Source organism: Solanum dulcamara, chromosome 8 (genome assembly GCF_947179165.1).
Source record: "Solanum dulcamara chromosome 8, daSolDulc1.2, whole genome shotgun sequence".
NCBI classification, from domain to species: Eukaryota; Viridiplantae; Streptophyta; class Magnoliopsida; order Solanales; family Solanaceae; genus Solanum; species Solanum dulcamara.
Genome location: NC_077244.1, coordinates 78,050,190 through 78,067,160, shown reverse-complemented (window position 1 = coordinate 78,067,160; position 16,971 = coordinate 78,050,190). Strand labels below are relative to the sequence as shown.

Below are 16,971 nucleotides of genomic sequence, written 5' to 3'. Positions count from 1 at the left end.
TTTTCACTGTTAATCTAAATTTAATTGAATTCTAATTTACATATTAAATATCGAATGAAATAAAAAATTCAAAGCACGATGATGGAGACGGGAGGGTGCCTTGATAATGACAAGTTTGACTTTTCTCACTTATATATTTTTTATTATAATTGATTTTTTAATTTTATTTTATCTTTCTAAAACAATATTAACTAATAAGAATGACATCCATCACAATAACAATAATATATTCAGTAAAATACATTAAATGAGATTTGTGGAGAGTAAAGTATACACGAACTTTATCACTATCTCATAGAGGTAGAGAGATTATTCCAAAATATACTTGACTCAAGTGCATCAAATTCAAAATTAAAAATAAAATCATGAAAAAAGCATAACAGTCATATAAGAAAAGAAGTGTACATTCGACAAAAGAAGGATGCAACCATTATCTACCTTGTAGAATTTTCATCTAAAGAAGTCTTAAAATGAAGAAAATATTTTGTATTTGATATTCATTTATTTGACTAATTTAATATGCCTCGTGTAGAACCTATCTATAGAGAATCACTCCCTAACATAAAAAAATACCGATTCACACCATAACAACAACAACAACAAATCCAGTATAGTCTCACCATATGGGGTCTGGAGAGGGTAGAGTGTACGCAGACTTAACCCCCACCTTAAAAGGTAGGGCGGCTATTTCCGAAAGACCCTCGGCTTAAGAGAGAAGAACAAAGGAGGAGAAACAAGGAAAACAAGACATAGGTCAGTAGAGCCAGACATATAGCAAACAATATAAAAATATGAATAATGAGAGCGATAAAGTCAGGGTAGGAAAGATCGGGGATAAATGAGCATTAACTACTATAGACCATCGTTTGACATGCTATTATCAAGTTGATTTACACAAAAAAATCTTTTTAGACCATCGTTTAAATTTGGTCTTTATTTTTATAAAAATGACAAGTATATTTCTTATGGATTTTTACCGAGTATGTTATTGTTATTGTATAAATATAACCATGGAGAAATTATCCTTAATTCCACCCAAATAACATAAGATTCAAAACAAATATTTACTCATATACTGCTCAATTTTATAAATAAAATATTAAATTATTGTCTAACGTTTGTTTATACTTATATTTTCAATTCGTTAAAATATAATATTTTAGACTAAAAAATTCAAACATTGAGAGAGAAATAAAATGAGAATTCATTTAGTTGTGGCAAAAAAGACAACATCCATAAGTCATAACACTTAACAGCATGAAATACTCAAGATTTTGGGTTGGGCCGACTCTTATATGGGCCCTCTAAAGCTGACTCGATAGTTATTAAGCCCAACAAAGCAGTGAGCTGACGTTTTCCTTTTTTGTTTAAAAAAACAATTGTTTCCAATTTTTTCGGTCTCTCAAAAACAGGGAAAAAGGAAACTAGAGGAAGAAGAATCTGGAGCAATTGTCGAATTCGTACAAGTTCAAGTAGCTCAAATCCAATTTCTGATTCTGGGTGTTTCTCAATTCATCATATGGCTGCCAATTTCTGGATTTCTTCTCAGTAGTATGTATAAAAAACAATCCTTTTTTCGTCTTTAATCTTCTTGTTTTTGATACTCTTCTTCTTTGCAGCAAAGAACTTTTGGACCCAGAAGAGGTTGATGTTGTGCATCAGTTGGATAAAGAGAGAGGCATCACTCTTGATGATTTCAAGCTCATCAAGTTGCATATGTCCAATTGTAATTCCCATAATCGAGGATTTAAATTAAATGGTTTCAACTTTTATGATTCTTAGGACTAATCTAACTCTATGTGCAGGTTCGGTAAAGGCTCGGACCACAAGGGTCTATTGTGTGATTCTTAGCATTAAACTTATTTTATTGTTTAATATATGGCTTCAGGGATGATATTATTGAGATTTTAGTAGGTTTTGCCAAAAGGGTATATGGGAATCAGGTGTAAAGTATATAGCTTTTTAGGTTAATTTGAATTTTTCAAGGGTATTAATCACTTGCTGGAGTTTGCAGATTATATTACATTATGTTTTCAGCTAATGGTGTTTACTTCTTTCTTGATTTCGTTTTGCGACCTTGTTAGCTGCATCTTTTTTTCTTCTTCATATGAATCATGAAATACCCCTTTGAAAATGGTACCTTTACTCTGATTTTTTTAGTAATTACCATATCGAGTATAAGTTTTTTGCTAGATCATATGGACGAGCACCAAACTCTTTATCATTTTCCTACCATATTTGATGAAGAGCCTGCTTTTCTAGTTCTTTGTCAGTAAGTTTAGTAGATTTTTATGATCATGAAAGAGCACCAGCAAGTGCATCTAAGTACAAAGAGGTGGCTAAACAGCTGTTATTCTTGTCTTTACTGAAATTGGATAGATTTGGTCCAAAATTTCTTCAACAGTAATAATACTAATGGCCATACATGTCTTATCTCCCGAGCTCCCAGGGTGTTGGTCTAGTGGTAAGAGCTTGGCGCATGATGTGTGTGTTAGGCGCACGTTAGGAGTTCGAACTCTGCTCTAGAGTAAAGTTTAGTATTTAAGTGGACAAGGGTAGAGGGGCAGGCCCATTATCTAGTTTTTGTCAGTTTCTTACATGTCATATCTCCTGATATGCACTATGGACCCAGCTCTTGGCTCGCATAATAAGTAGATTTCTCCATTTCAGCTATTTCTAGTGGTATCCAATAATTTCCTATCATGAAACAAATTAATACCATTACTCAAGATTCGAAGACCAGAAATGGGAAATTTATATGTTGTCACTGCCTTTTAGTTTAGAATTTTCATTGGTTACCCCAAGCTATTAAAACTGTCATTTAAAATTTATTGCTAGTTTAGAAACTACTCGAGGCTTGGAGGTTTGTTTTGGAAGAATGAAAACTGCTGGTGTTTGAGAGCTTAAAATGTACTTAGGAAAGCTGATGTACGTGTTATATGCTTGATCCCCTTGGCATGAATACCAGATATTATATATCTGCTGAATGAGACCGTTGGCTATGGGATTGGAAATTTAGTCAACTGAAATGGAAAAAGCTCTGATTCATCTTATCTATTGTAATATCACAATGATACATTATGTAATAAAAACTCAACATAACAAAAATATTTGTCTGAAGTATGTAACATAGACAAAATACTTTTTTGGCACTCAGTGACAACATCAAATATGCGTCTTTCTACATGATATATGGCCAATTTCGCTGATGTACACACTGGTAATTGCAGTTAAAAGTTGCCTGGCATAGTTGAAATAATTGAAACCTTAAGTATACCTCTTGAGCGCCACTTATCTTTTCTTGAACATATTTTCATGCCTTCAAACTTCTCACAATTTGTGCTTTACTCGTTTTTTCTTAATGTATATGTGACTGGTTGCCTGGCTTGCAGTTTCTTATTATCAATCATAATCTTGCACGGGACAATTTAATTACCATTTTCTATCTCGTTCGATTTGTTAAATTATCTGCTTCCCTGCAGATGTTGCAAGATTGGCTCAAAATGTGAAAGTGAGACAAAGGTCTGTTTTTACTCCTCATCTGTTTTTATTTTTTGTGATAAAGTTCTCTCCTCACCTGCTTATAAAACTTCTTTTATAAGTAATAAGCATTTCTTATGTTCTTTCATCAGCATAACTGTCTCTTTAAGAGCATAACGTTTTCTGTGAGGGTCATAACCTTTGCTGAAAAACTGGAAGAGCTATTTGGTCTTTAAAATAAGTGATGTTGTTAACATTGACATGATCAATATTTGCTTAGACCTATTATTTTCCTGGAGGAAGATATATACTGCACGACATTTATGTGCTCATTTGTCTATTCCATTACTTGGACGTGAATAAGGTGGAATAATCTACTAGCTGTAGCTCTTTAATAGTTAGAGGACTTGCTTGGCGATAGAGGAACGTCAATGCTCTGATACTACATAACTTCTTCTCAATAGGTGGATCATACAATGTGGATTACCTATCGACATAGTTATTTTTTTCATCACAAACTTCTCAAGATTGCGCTTTGCACCTGAGTGTTTATTACATTTATCTCAACTTTCACAGAAGGGAACTGACAATGTGTGTGTAATTTTTCTTCTCAAAGCACCTTTTTTTGCTACTTCCAGAAATCTATTATCTAATATATGGTTTTTATTTCCAGGGTTGTTGCTACTGCAATTACGTACATGAGACGTGTATATGTCAGGTACATCATGCTATCTTTTGTATTAGGAGGACAATGCACTATTCATTGTAAATTATTTACCCAACCAGAAAAGCACGCCTATTCGGTGGACCTTCAGCTTGTTGGTGTGGAGGGTACATTACTTAGAACTTTAATCCGACAAGCCTCCGACAAGACATAAATCCATATTGCTTTAAGCCGATAAGATTATGATGAACTAATGGAGTAATGGTTCTAGAAGACATTGCATAAGTTCTTTAGCTTGCTTAAATGAATCATACGAGAGGAAAAGTGAATCAGTGCTGTGAAGAAAATGTAGAACTTAAGAGAAAAGAAGATTGGTATTACTGGCAATAATGTCCCGATGCAGATCTGGATGGGGAAATTCTGTGCAGTCAGGGAGAGAGTCTGACGAGTCACTTCTCCAAAGGAGTTCCCCACAGATAGTGCAAGCACCAGCTATGGCCACTGAAATTGTGATTTATTATGTTCTGGTAGAACCACTTTATTAGCAAATGACTTTGCTAGACCGAAGCAAATCAAGTAAAATAAAGAAGCTGATTCAGACAGGATATTGGATGGACCACTTTAGCTATTCTTACGAAAAAAGAAATATGTGTACAATAAATCACATTTGCATACATAACTGACAAAGATGAGGTCATATGCTGTCATATGTTACAAAAAAATGTTATCTCACCCTCAGCTCTGTTTGTTGTACCAGTTTTATATTTATACTTAAGATCTTGTGCTAACTGTTTTCTGGAATAGATCCTGGACAAAGTCTTTTTAATTGGAAGGAGGATTCTCTAATTTGGACTCTGTGTTCCTTTCTGTTTCAAACTGAAACTTTTAAAATCACACTTATGCTCACGGGCCTACTATTACTTCACCTTGAACCATTCTACTTTATCAGTCTCTCTAACCATCTCTTTTCTTGTCCATAGGAAAAGTATGACCGAGTATGACCCTCGTCTGGTTGCTCCAACTTGCTTGTATTTGGCATCAAAAGCAGAAGAAAGCACTGTGCAGGCCCGACTTCTTGTATTTTACATCAAGAAATTATGTAAGAACATCTTTGATTACAATGACGAAGTACTTGTTATGATATCCTGTTGTTGCTACATACCCAATTTAGTTAATTTCTGATGGAAGATGTTGATTTTTCTGATTTGCTTATGCAGATTCGGATGAGAAGTATAAATATGAAATAAAAGACATACTAGACATGGAGATGAAAGTTCTGGAAGCCATAAACTATTACTTAGTCGTATATCATCCATATCGTTCATTAGCACAGTAAGTATCTCCGAGATATTTCCTTGTGTAGCTGATCAATTTCTCTCAGCATACAACTTGATTCTTAACTCAATTGGCAGGTTCCTTCAGGATGCCGGCATGAATGATGCAACTCAATTGACTTGGTTAGAAATTTTCAGAGGCTTTCATATCTTTGACTTCTAGTTGCGAAATTTGTCAGATTACTCTAAAATATTACGTCCCATAATATGTCTCTCCAAAATTCTACATTCGTTTCTCTCCAAAATTCTTATCTTGATAACTTCTGAATTCTGCTGTCTTTTTAGGGGACTCATCAATGACACCTATAAGACAGACCTAATTCTCATACATCCGCCACATTTGATTACTTTAGCCTGCATATATATTGCAAGTGTGCTGAAAGATAAAGAAACTACTGCCTGGTTTGAGGAGCTTCGAGTTGATATGAATGTGGTATGTATGCAAAGCTTAACTCTTTGCCGATGATTTCAAAATATAACAAGATCATCGTAGACTATCCCTTATTTTATTGTCGAGTTGCAGCTTGGAGAACCTGCCATATCTTTTAACCAAGTTCTCAATGTTGACAGGTGAAAAATATAGCAATGGAGATACTAGATTATTATGACGGCCATAGATCGATCTCAGATGAGAGGGTAAATGCTGCCATGAGCAAGCTAGCTGGAAGATAGTTGATACCAGGTCACCTAGCTTCCGGGCACTTGTATGTATAAAGAAATTCATTAGATATCTATAAATATTTGACTGTGAATCAGCTATTGTAGTACATTAACTTGAGGCCGTAATAGGAACATAAACATCAAATCCCTGATACTTGGGCATTATGACATTTTCAGTTCCTTTACATTTGCGAGTCAACAAAGGATAAACGACATTTCCAGTGTAAGGTTTTCAATTCCCAGCAACCCCAAAGGAAAATCTTGAATTTGGATCCTAAATTGATGGGTTAGTGTGAGCTTTTCCTAAGAGGTTCGTCTAAAAGTTTCGCAATATAACTAGGAACACGTTTTAAACACCACACATGGTTTACTAGGCATGGAAGTTTGATACAGCACCCAAAGCATCCATGCCTAGGCGAACTAATATTTGGTCTATCAGCTTTTGCTATATATTATCTTGTAAATAGGATTTCATGTCATACATCGGCTTTGGCAAGTTTGGTTATCCCTGTCTTTGTTTATGTTTCGGGTTGGAACAAATTACTATAACTCATCCCCACTTACGGATTAGTCGACATTTTTCACAAATGAAAGGTCCTATTTTTATATTTTTCATTCCATACTTTAATTATGAATCTATCTCTTGGAGGAAACAAAGATTCTCGAATTGTATTCCAATGAAAGGAACGGTGAAGTTGAAAAACTAATCCTTGACACCTTATTCATAACAAGCACTCCAGCTCCAAAATCTTGTTATATGATCTGAAAGTAAAAATACTTGAAAAAGGAGTTGGGTCCCTCGTTCTATTTAATTTTATGTTGTGGATTATTGAAAACTAAGTAGAAACTTGCAGATAGCTCTGGGATGGAAAAATAGCAACTGCAACTAACAAGACATACAAACGATAATTCTACCAAGGATGTCACAAAAATATTCATTAAAAGGCGTAAATGGTTACAAGGATGATAACAATTGAAAAATGCATATTACATCAGCTTTAGGCTCCCTCTCCAGGTGATAGTCATAGTTAAACATCTTAATCAAGAGTTTTGACAGAATAAGGGGTTTATCCTGATCCTGTTCTCTGGACATATAGCAGATACATTCTCCACGTCGCAATCAGTCCAATGCTGGCATGTTCCCATCTGTGATCTTACTCTTCCCTTTCTTCTTAGCATGTTTTTTTGCTGCAGACCGATCAAATACATTAGTCCACTACACCTCTACCAAAAGTTGTACAGTTAAAAGAGAAGGAAATGGTGAAAATACCTTGTCTCCTTTTAGCTTCAGATTTGGCAAAGAAATCTCTCCATTCATCTGTAAGGACAAAAATAGGTTCATCCTCTTCATCTTCAAAGTCCTGACCTTCATTTTGCGTCATTCTTCAGATGGAGACACACAGATAAAGTTAAAATCTACAGGATGAAAGAGCCTTAAGATTAAGAGCTCTAACACAATGGTAACATCTCAAACGCACAGCTCCAAACATATACCAAAAAGGACTCATGCCAATGAGGTTCTAGGTTCAATTTTACCTACAACACCTACTTGATTCCCAAAATTTTAAATTCAAGTCCATGATTTGTATCCCTCTCCTCTGCATTCTCTAAGCAGTGGTCCATTGAAACTCTCTTAAACTTCCAATATAATCTATATTTATTTCCTGTTTCATGTTTCAATCAAATGTAGCATTACCACAATAGACAAGATAAAATCACCCACTAATACTCAGTCCTTCAAACTATCACCAAAACCAACCTTCATCTCCTTTTCCAAGAATAGACTAAAAGACGAGAAAAGTTGTATCAAGTACTTCTCCGTGTTTTGGGATGGACAAACTCTCTCCTCTTTTCAATTTTCTTTGACAAACAGAACATGCACAGAAAATACTATTTACTTTGCACCTATTTCTTGAGTTCCAAATTCAGCCCCAATCAACTTAATATTACCATTTCACATGCGCAGTTCTGAAACTGAGAAAACTTCAGAAAATGTGGAATGGATTTCAAATGTTATGTTGAGGAGTGAGAATTAGGATCACTTGTAGATGGTTGCTTCAGCAAGAAGATGTAGGACTCCCAGAGATGTTATACATAAGAATAAAATCTTCCGATGATGGAGCGAAAAGGGACTGAGCTAAGGAATATGGGCTCTGGGAACGGAAAAGGACTGATGGGAAACCTAGTCAGGACAAGGGAAAAAAAGAGGGGAAGGAGCCAGTGGGGAAGGACAAGGAGGAGAGCGTGAAGGCAGAGATGCGGTGTATATTGCTGGATGTGGGGGAGTTGATACTCCTGTAAATCTCATATGTCGTCATTTGGGATCTCCACAAACTATTTGTAACAACTTTTCTCCATTCGCTGACGCAAAATCCTTAGTTCCCTGTCCACTCAGGGGTGCAGAAACACCTGCGCTGATCACAGGTGACAGTTAAAAAAATGGGTGGGGGAAGTAAACAATACCCCACGAGATTCAGTGATGGATGTAGACCTGTCAGGCAGGGAATCATTCCAATCACAATCAGCAGAATAGATAATTACTAAATTTTGTTTAACATGTCCAACCATTGCTGCATCTAATTGCAGTCTGACTGACATTTAGCTACTGAGGGAAAAAATACCAGACAGTGCTCCACTGTAAAATAACATCCTGCACCTTGAGTGGCTGAGGTGCATTCTCAATGGGCAAGCAAACATAAGTTGGTTACAAAATTAGCCAGCAGAAAGCAATCAGTGTGGTTCCACAACACAAGTGAGGTCAGGATAACGTAGGATGTACGTAGATCTTACTTTTATTTTTGAGGGCTAGAGAGGCTGTTTCAGGCAGACCCTTGGCTCAAAAGAAACTATCTTTTTTAATTACTGTAGTGTCCAAACCAACTTGGTCACATCTCAATTAATTCCACACGATACCTATCATGTCCCACCAAACAAATACCAGGTAACTCTGTCCTGGTAGGACAGAAATCATTTAGTGTTTTTTTAGTCTCAGATGAAATTTGAGCCTAAGACTTCATTGTTCTCAACCTTGACCACTAGTAAGAACCTTGGTGAAACTAGGCCACACCCTTGGTGCCTCAAACGAAACTTGTAGCTTCGAAACAAAATCAGATAGATAGATATTCAGAAGTGCTGATGTTTAAACTTGTGTTATACAGAAAACTCGAATGACATAATATAATCAGTAATCAAAAAATCCAAGTGCAAAGTGTAGCAAAAGCTACTTTACAAGTACGATCAGAAAACTATACAGATAATACAGTCTTCAAGTTAACCCAATTTCAATCAAAGCACAAGGAAGCATCAATTCATCATTGAAGAACAAAAAAAATGGGACCTAAGAAGGAATTGGGTGAAAGTTACCTTGAGTCAGTAAAACTGACATTAGGCTCAGAAATCTGCACATTTAAATCTTCCGGCAATAAAGCCTCCGGCGTTATTTGTTCAGGGTTTAGCGGCAATGGAGAAGGAGTGAAAAGTGGGCATGTTGGTACATGTTTGTTGCGCTTCAACATGTAGCTGTGTAATGGACAATTATGTAATATCTGAAAGTGGTGATGATGATGATGACGACGACTAAGACTCCATGGCTTCGCACCGACTGAAGAATTTTTCTCCATTGATAGCTTGGAGCTGTACTGAGAGTGTACTCGCTTCTTTCTTATTTCGGGTCACCATATTGGGCTGTGTGTTTATCGGAAAATGGGCTACACAATAAAGCCCAAATATCCTGGTCTCGTCCCGGGACTAGACCAGGCCTAGCCATTCAACAGTTCAGCCCACATGAGAATTTACGGTAATTTGATTCACCACGAAATTTTAAAAATAAAATATATTAAAAATCTTTAGAGTGAATGATCAAAAACATATTTACAATATCAAGTTTTTTTATCCGAACTATTAAATGTGCGAGTTTCGTATATGAAATATTGCTATCAATAAAGAGGAAAAACAAACAATTAATAGTTAAGGTATGTTTAAATAAACATTTGGTGATGGTTTAGTAAGAAACTCACACGCCTGATAATTTAAGACTCAAAAAAAATAAAAAATTTAAATGTGTTTTTGATCTTGGCGCACAATTTGGTGATATGTTTGATTGGATATGTAAATTTATATTATATCATTTCTCAAGCCCTTTCTTTTTTCTTTGTTCATTATATCGTGGTTATCACCACTCTTCCCAACCTTTTTTTGGAGGTTGGTGAAAAGTTCGTTTTAAAATTCGAATCCAGTGTGGAAATAAAAAATTAAAAGAATTCTTTCCAGCAAATTAAAAGTTGTCTTTTTTTTACTAGCTACAAAGTCAAGTTAAATGCCAAACACACTATCAGCAAAAGCAAGAACATAAGCCAAACTAACATCACTTGACAGAAATTTTATTGGTGAAACTTAATCATTACTTGACGTTAAGAAACTACTGTTAATTTGACTTGAATTCTGAGTATCTTTTACTATTTTGGATTTTGATTTCACCTGTAATGAGACACAAATGAAATTCTCGTTTTAACTATGGTGAAATTCTCTTTCTAATCTTTTTGTATAGTTTGTGATCGTCCTTCTTTGTCCATATACTATATGATGATCATATATAAATCTTTTATTACGAATTTATCCTAGAACAACCTACTTATTGAGAAAACATATTTACCTTCAAAGAACATTTGAATTTTATAGGTGGAAGAATTTTAGCGAGTTAATTAATTGACCATATAATACTTTACTTTATTGATAAAGTTCAATAGGAAATGATGTTTGATGCATTTTCAAAATTCTACCAAATCTCAGTGAAGGTTGAAAATACATGTATCTATTTTCATGTCATGCTTGTATGCTTTCAGAAATGGCAAATTTGGTCCCACAAACTGGCTAGTGGCATCTTCAATTCTCCACCCACTTTTCTTGGTGTATACATAACAAAAAGGACCTACCAATACCAAATTCAACATTTACCCATCCAAATTAAAAATTTAAAACCTGACTATATATTAAATAATGGATGAAAAACATTTTCGCCCCAACTTTATTTTTAAAATCAAACTCCACTCTTAACTTTGAATAATAACCAAACTCCCTCCTTTATTATAATTAAATTTTTTAAATTTCTATTATATCCTTTCATTATCATTTTTTTTACTTCTTTAGAAATCATGATTTTTTTATTTTTTTATTTAATGTAAGAAAATTTTCATAAAAGCAGAAACATTATTTTTTGGACAAAAAGTGAAAAATACTAATTAAGTATATAAGTTAATGATGTTCTATAATGAAGTAAATTAGCATAATGAGAAAATTAATTTTATTAATAATAATCAAAACTCTAGGAGGATACAAAGATGGATGTGTGGGCACACTAGAAGTGATAAGATCAGGAATAAGATTATTCAGGAGAAGGTGGGAGTAGCATATGTGGCAGACAAGATGAGAGAATGGAGATTTAGATGGTTTGGACATGCGCAGAGGAGGAGTGTCGACGCCCCAATTAGGATGTACGATCGGTTGGAGTTGGGGGTTATGAGGAGGGGCAAGGATAGACCAAAAAAGTACTGGACAGAGTGATTAGACAAGATATGGCGCTACTTCATATCACTGAAGACATGACCTTAGATAGAAAGAAGTGGAGGTCGCGGATTAGGATAGAAGGTTAGTAGGGATAGAATGGTGTCTGGTCCTGTGCCGATTTAGGGTGGTCATAGGTCTAGGCATGCCTTTATAGTCGTATTGTTATTGCCTTTGATTATCACATTATTTTGCTATCGTTATTGTTTTTATCATGTAAAATTTGCATCGCTTTTCATTTTTTTGTCCCATTATACTATATATATATATATATTTATATACTTGGGACTGTGATTTTTGAGCCGAGGGTCTTTCGAAAACAACCTTTCTATCTCCATGAGGTAATGGTAAGGTCTACGTACACCCTACTCTCCCCAGACCCACTTGTGGGATTTCACTAGGTATGTTGTTATTGTAATAATCAAAACTCTAATATTTATTTATACAAGTGAAAATAACAGGAAATAATAGTTATACAAATATATTTCAATATAGGAAATATAAATAATTAATACAATTAAGGACAAATTTTAAAATATTGTATTATTTAGATTTTAAATTATTTTATATTATAATTTATGTAATACTCCATCAATGTCAATCAAAACTTGTTTATTTATATAGAGGAAATTATCCACCGTCATTTATATTACTTGACTCTCATTCTAAAAATAGTTGTTTTAATTTACTTGTCTAATTTATGAAATTAAAAAAAAAATTAATATCTTTTTATTTCTACCCTTAGTATTATATAACTGCATAAAATAGTAATAGTCAAATTTAAGGTTTCAAAATATTATTAATAATGTTAGTTTAGTGAATTACATCTCTAATTAGTTTTTTTAAGGAGTGTTATATATATCAAGAAGAGTCAAGTAATATTACGCATGGAGTAAAATAGTGGAGAAAATAAAAAATAGACGTATACATACATATACACATACTTAATGCATATATTATTGAAATAATGATCATAAGAATAATATTAAATTTTGTGATAAATTCTTTAAAATATTATTCTATTTATAATGTTAAAAAACTTAAAGAAAAAATTATAACTATCTATATTAAAAAGTAAATTATATATAATATAAAGAGATATTAAACAGATGTGATATAACGAGGGTAAAACAGACAATACATGAAATAAATGAGAGAGTTTGATTATTGTTTAAAGTTGAGAAAGAAGTTTGATTTTAAAAAAAAAGTTAAAGGGGTGAAAATAATTTTCATAATAGAATATGAAAAATTAATTTAAATATTAGACAAATCAAATATAAAATTTAATTTTTAATATTAAAAATCGATTAAATTAATGGCTAATGGCATATCCCCATAAGTTAGACCCACCCAGATCTTGATCTCGACTAGTGTCGTGATAGATTTAGGTAAAGACTTCCACACATTCCAATATCAACTGCAACCTTACATTTTTAATTATTATTTTTTTCATATTTTTATTTATTTAAAAAATACTGGAAAGTTCTTGTTGTAATGCATTGCATCTCATCCCCAGATCCCTATAGTATATGTTCATCAATAGCAGCCCTACAAATTCCCATTCCTCCGTATTTTGGGTCAAATTTTCCTCATTTGGGTCATTGGGTGTCTCAAATTTGGAATCTTTGGCTAAAATCTTTCGAATAAAAGTTTCAGATTTTTGTTCTTTTTCTTTCTTCATCATCTCTGTTATTATTTCGTTTTGTGTGTCAATGGGCGCATTAGATGAGGGACACTATCATGCAGATATAGAGAACGAAGTTAATTTTGAGCTTGGCTTTGGAGGTCAACCTGAAACACTGGCTATTGAGGATGCTGTTAGAGTCCTCTTACAGGGTTTGGGTGAAGATATTAATAGGGAAGGAATCAAGAAAACCCCTTTTCGTGTTGCTAAGGCTCTTAGACAAGGAACAAGAGGTGAAATTTTTTACACCCTTTTGGATTTTGTAATAGTTGTTTTTATTTGTTCTGCATCAATGGATCTGTTTGCTTCTTATCTCCATGAGATCTGGGGAAAGTAAAACACGTTCATCAAGCTTGTGTGGATTTGTTTGTTCAAAGTACTATTAGTAAGAACTGCTGAAATAGTACGAATGCATATTTTTGTCTCACGCTGTTAGTTTCTGTGTTGCCCTTGTTGGAAAATGCCCAAAGCTACAAATTTTAGCTGAAGAATTTACTGAATTGGTCTTTTTGCCCCCCCCCCCCCCCCCCCCCGCCGGAAGGTTCTGCAATTATGAACACTCTGTCCTCCTTATGTTTAAAAGGAAAGAGAAGGGGTAAGGTGGAGGAATTAGCTGTAACCAGACAAACAAGTTTTGTCATTTTCTAGGAGTAGGTATTTAAGTTAAAAGACATCTTTTATACAATTATGTACTTTATAAAAGTTTTGCAGATGGACATTGGGGTAAAAGAGAGACGAATTAAGTTTTGTTAGTACTTGCAGGACTGGTTTTCTGTATTACACCAGATAATTATTTTCATTTTGTAACCAGAATATTTATTCCAGAATATTGAAGCAGTGATTGCCTCAAACTTAGGGTGGTGGTTTCCAACCCCTCGAAACATCGCAAGTTCCTTTGGTCCAGATGGTCCAAAAATGTACTTGGATGGTTTGCCGTAACTTCTTGATCGTTGGGCTTTCCAGCTTTCCACTCCCCCCTTTAGGAAGTTCAGTAATCTCCTAATGCATCTGTTGGTTAGCTTTGCATTTAGTGAAGCATGAGTCATCAAACTTTCCAGGAAAAAAAGCTGTCTTTGAATGTATGACATGAGCGTTCTGTATTTCATATTTTCTAGCTGAATCCAGCACTGCACTTTTTGAAGTTTCGGAAAAGTGGCTCTATTTCCAGCGTAGAGGTTATTTTTGGCCATTCTGGTGTGTCCACCAAGGTGGAGGTTGGAGGTTGTTAAATGAAGCCCCTCTAATTAGGCAAATTGGATTATTTCATTTTCTCTTACCACTTTTGTCTGTAAGTGTTGATATGAAGCTATTGGAAGTGAACTATATGTAGTTAGGGACAGGGGAAGTCGTGAATACTGAAAGCATATTCTGGACGTCCATGAAATGATATTTCGTCAACTAGTTGTAGCCATGTATTTGATTTGGATACTCATCCTTGAAACACAAATGAAGGAAACTGATGTGTGTATGTCTCTTCAATACCGTGAGAGGAAGTAAAGATGAAAGATTGAACTTTTCCATCTTGCAGATGGACATGCATTACTAACTTGTAGGAATTGAAAAGTTGATATTTTAATGCGGGAACAGTGCGTAAGCTAAAGTATGATATCATGTGGGTTTTTTCCAGTCAAGAGAAGCATCTTTAGGAACAACGTTTCTTCAAATGCAATTAGGAATTTCATCTTGTTTATTTAAAGAAACAGTTTTTCTTGTTCCTTGCTCCTTTCTGCAGTTTACATTTAAATGCTCGGTTGCTGGTTAGTGCTGGATTTCTGTTCTAGGTTGAAACAACAAGGGACTTGCGGAACTTTCTTTAGTGAAAAAATTTTGAACACCGAGAACGTGATAACATCATAACAAATTGTGGCAGGTCATTAGAGCATCTATCTTATGCTAGTTAACTGCAGAACTCATCATGCTGTATGCATAGGAAATCTACATCTATTAGCTTGAAACATGTTGATATTTTCAATTGTAGGTGGGTGGTGGATAGATGCTTTAAACTACTGTTTGACTCTAGTCTTTCATATTTTGTGTTGTATGAAGGTTACAAACAAAAAGTGAATGATATTGTTCATGGTGCGTTATTCCCTGAAGCTGGATTGGAAGGTGGAAGTGGTCAGGCTGGAGGCGTTGGTGGGCTTGTGATTGTTCGAGATCTTGATCTCTTTTCATACTGTGAGTCTTGCTTGCTTCCATTCCAGGTTAAGTGTCATGTAGGTTATGTCCCATCTGGAAAAAGGGTTGTAGGACTAAGCAAGCTCTCTCGGGTTGCTGATGTTTTTGCAAAACAGCTCCAAAGTCCACAGCGCCTTGCTGATGAAGTTTGCACTGCTTTGCAGCATGGAATCAAGCCAACAGGCGTTGCTGTGGTTCTACAGTGTATTCATATTCATTTTCCAAATTTTGAATCAGCATTTCTCGAATCGACTTCCCAAGGATGGGTAAAGATAATAGCTACCTCAGGTTCTGGTGTTTTTGAGGATGAGAATGCTGATGTTTGGACTGATTTTTTGAGTCTACTAAAATTCAGAGGTATAAGCATAGACAACACTCATCGTAGGCCCTCTGACCAAGCATGGTGCCCATCTCAATCTTATGGCATGCCAGGACAAGCAAATTCAGCTATGACAAATGCAGTGCTTGCAATACTTAAGTCTCTGGGCGAAGATCCATTGAGAGAAGAGCTTGTAGGAACCCCATCTCGGTTCGTGAAGTGGTTCATGAACTTTAGAAACTCTAATTTGGAGATGAAATTGAATGGCTTTGTTCGAAGTAGAATAGATACTCGAAGTCCCTCTGGTCAGGTTGGTAATTTTAAAGATGGTATCTGTTCCGAACTCAATTTGTCATTCTGGTCCCAGTGTGAACATCATCTACTCCCTTTTCAAGGCGTGGTGCACGTTGGTTATCACTCTTCAGATGGAGTGAACCCCGTTGGAAGGCCTCTGGTGCAATCAGTAGTACATTTTTATGGTTTTAAACTCCAAGTACAGGAGAGGCTTACCAGACAAATAGCTGAGACCGTTTCATCATTTTTAGGTGAAGACATAATCGTAGTTGTGGAAGCAAATCACACGTGTATGATATCTAGAGGAATCGAGAAGTTTGGAAGCAACACAGCCACATTTGCTGTGTTGGGTCGATTTTCCACTGACCCTGTTGCAAGAGCAAAATTTTTGCAGAGCCTCCCACACTCTTGTTCTGCAGGAGATGTCTTTTCTTAAAGGAAATATACAGGCTACAGCAAGCTAAGTACTTGTCCTTCGGATGACTCAGGTAAAATTGGAGAAATTGAGAAGCAAACTCGCGCTGAATTCAGGAATGTAGATTCTTTGCTCGGAACACCAGGTCCTTTTTTTACTTCTACAGCATAGTGATAAATGAGGTGATGAAATTTTATCCATTTTTTTTCCATCGTTCTATTATGTAGCATGAGCAAGGGTCCATACCAGCAATCTTTTAAAGTTGCCCTTGATATTTTATTTCTAATGCAGTTGCCATTGATTGAAGTGTCATACTTGGCACATTGTGCCTTATTATAGCATATATATAGTCTTTCCCAATCTTTTCTGCAATATTAATGTTCC

At 35.1% G+C, this 16,971-nt stretch overlaps 3 protein-coding genes across 5 annotated transcripts; 2 read left to right on the top strand and 1 right to left on the bottom strand.

Moving 5' to 3' along the window:
• The first annotated feature begins 1,385 nt into the window (after positions 1-1,385).
• Positions 1,386-6,417, top strand: LOC129900370 (cyclin-C1-2-like). Of its 3 annotated transcripts, XM_055975327.1 has the most exons (10): positions 1,386-1,551; positions 1,620-1,726; positions 3,483-3,522; positions 4,154-4,198; positions 5,125-5,243; positions 5,362-5,476; positions 5,557-5,601; positions 5,764-5,911; positions 6,049-6,182; positions 6,316-6,417. In XM_055975327.1, exons 1-9 carry the CDS (start codon positions 1,520-1,522, stop codon positions 6,148-6,150), a joined length of 753 nt encoding a protein of 250 aa, XP_055831302.1. In that variant the 5' UTR covers positions 1,386-1,519; the 3' UTR covers positions 6,151-6,182; positions 6,316-6,417. The 3 variants fall into 3 exon arrangements, with proteins under 3 accessions (XP_055831302.1, XP_055831301.1, XP_055831303.1); XM_055975326.1 differs by having other exon boundaries at positions 1,387-1,551; positions 6,049-6,323; XM_055975328.1 differs by having other exon boundaries at positions 1,389-1,472; positions 6,049-6,323.
• A 630-nt stretch (positions 6,418-7,047) lies between these two features.
• On the bottom strand, positions 7,048-9,798 carry LOC129899379 (uncharacterized). Its single transcript, XM_055974327.1, has 3 exons — positions 9,502-9,798; positions 7,409-7,521; positions 7,048-7,326 (listed from the first exon to the last, which is right to left on the bottom strand). Exons 1-3 carry the CDS (start codon positions 9,756-9,758, stop codon positions 7,259-7,261), a joined length of 438 nt encoding a protein of 145 aa, XP_055830302.1. The 5' UTR covers positions 9,759-9,798; the 3' UTR covers positions 7,048-7,258.
• A 3,248-nt stretch (positions 9,799-13,046) lies between these two features.
• On the top strand, positions 13,047-16,893 carry LOC129901670 (GTP cyclohydrolase 1). The gene is made up of 2 exons (XM_055976917.1): positions 13,047-13,614; positions 15,428-16,893. The coding sequence occupies exons 1-2, from the start codon at positions 13,227-13,229 to the stop codon at positions 16,606-16,608; spliced, it is 1,569 nt and encodes a 522-aa protein (XP_055832892.1). The 5' UTR covers positions 13,047-13,226; the 3' UTR covers positions 16,609-16,893.
• Positions 16,894-16,971: the final 78 nt, after the last annotated feature.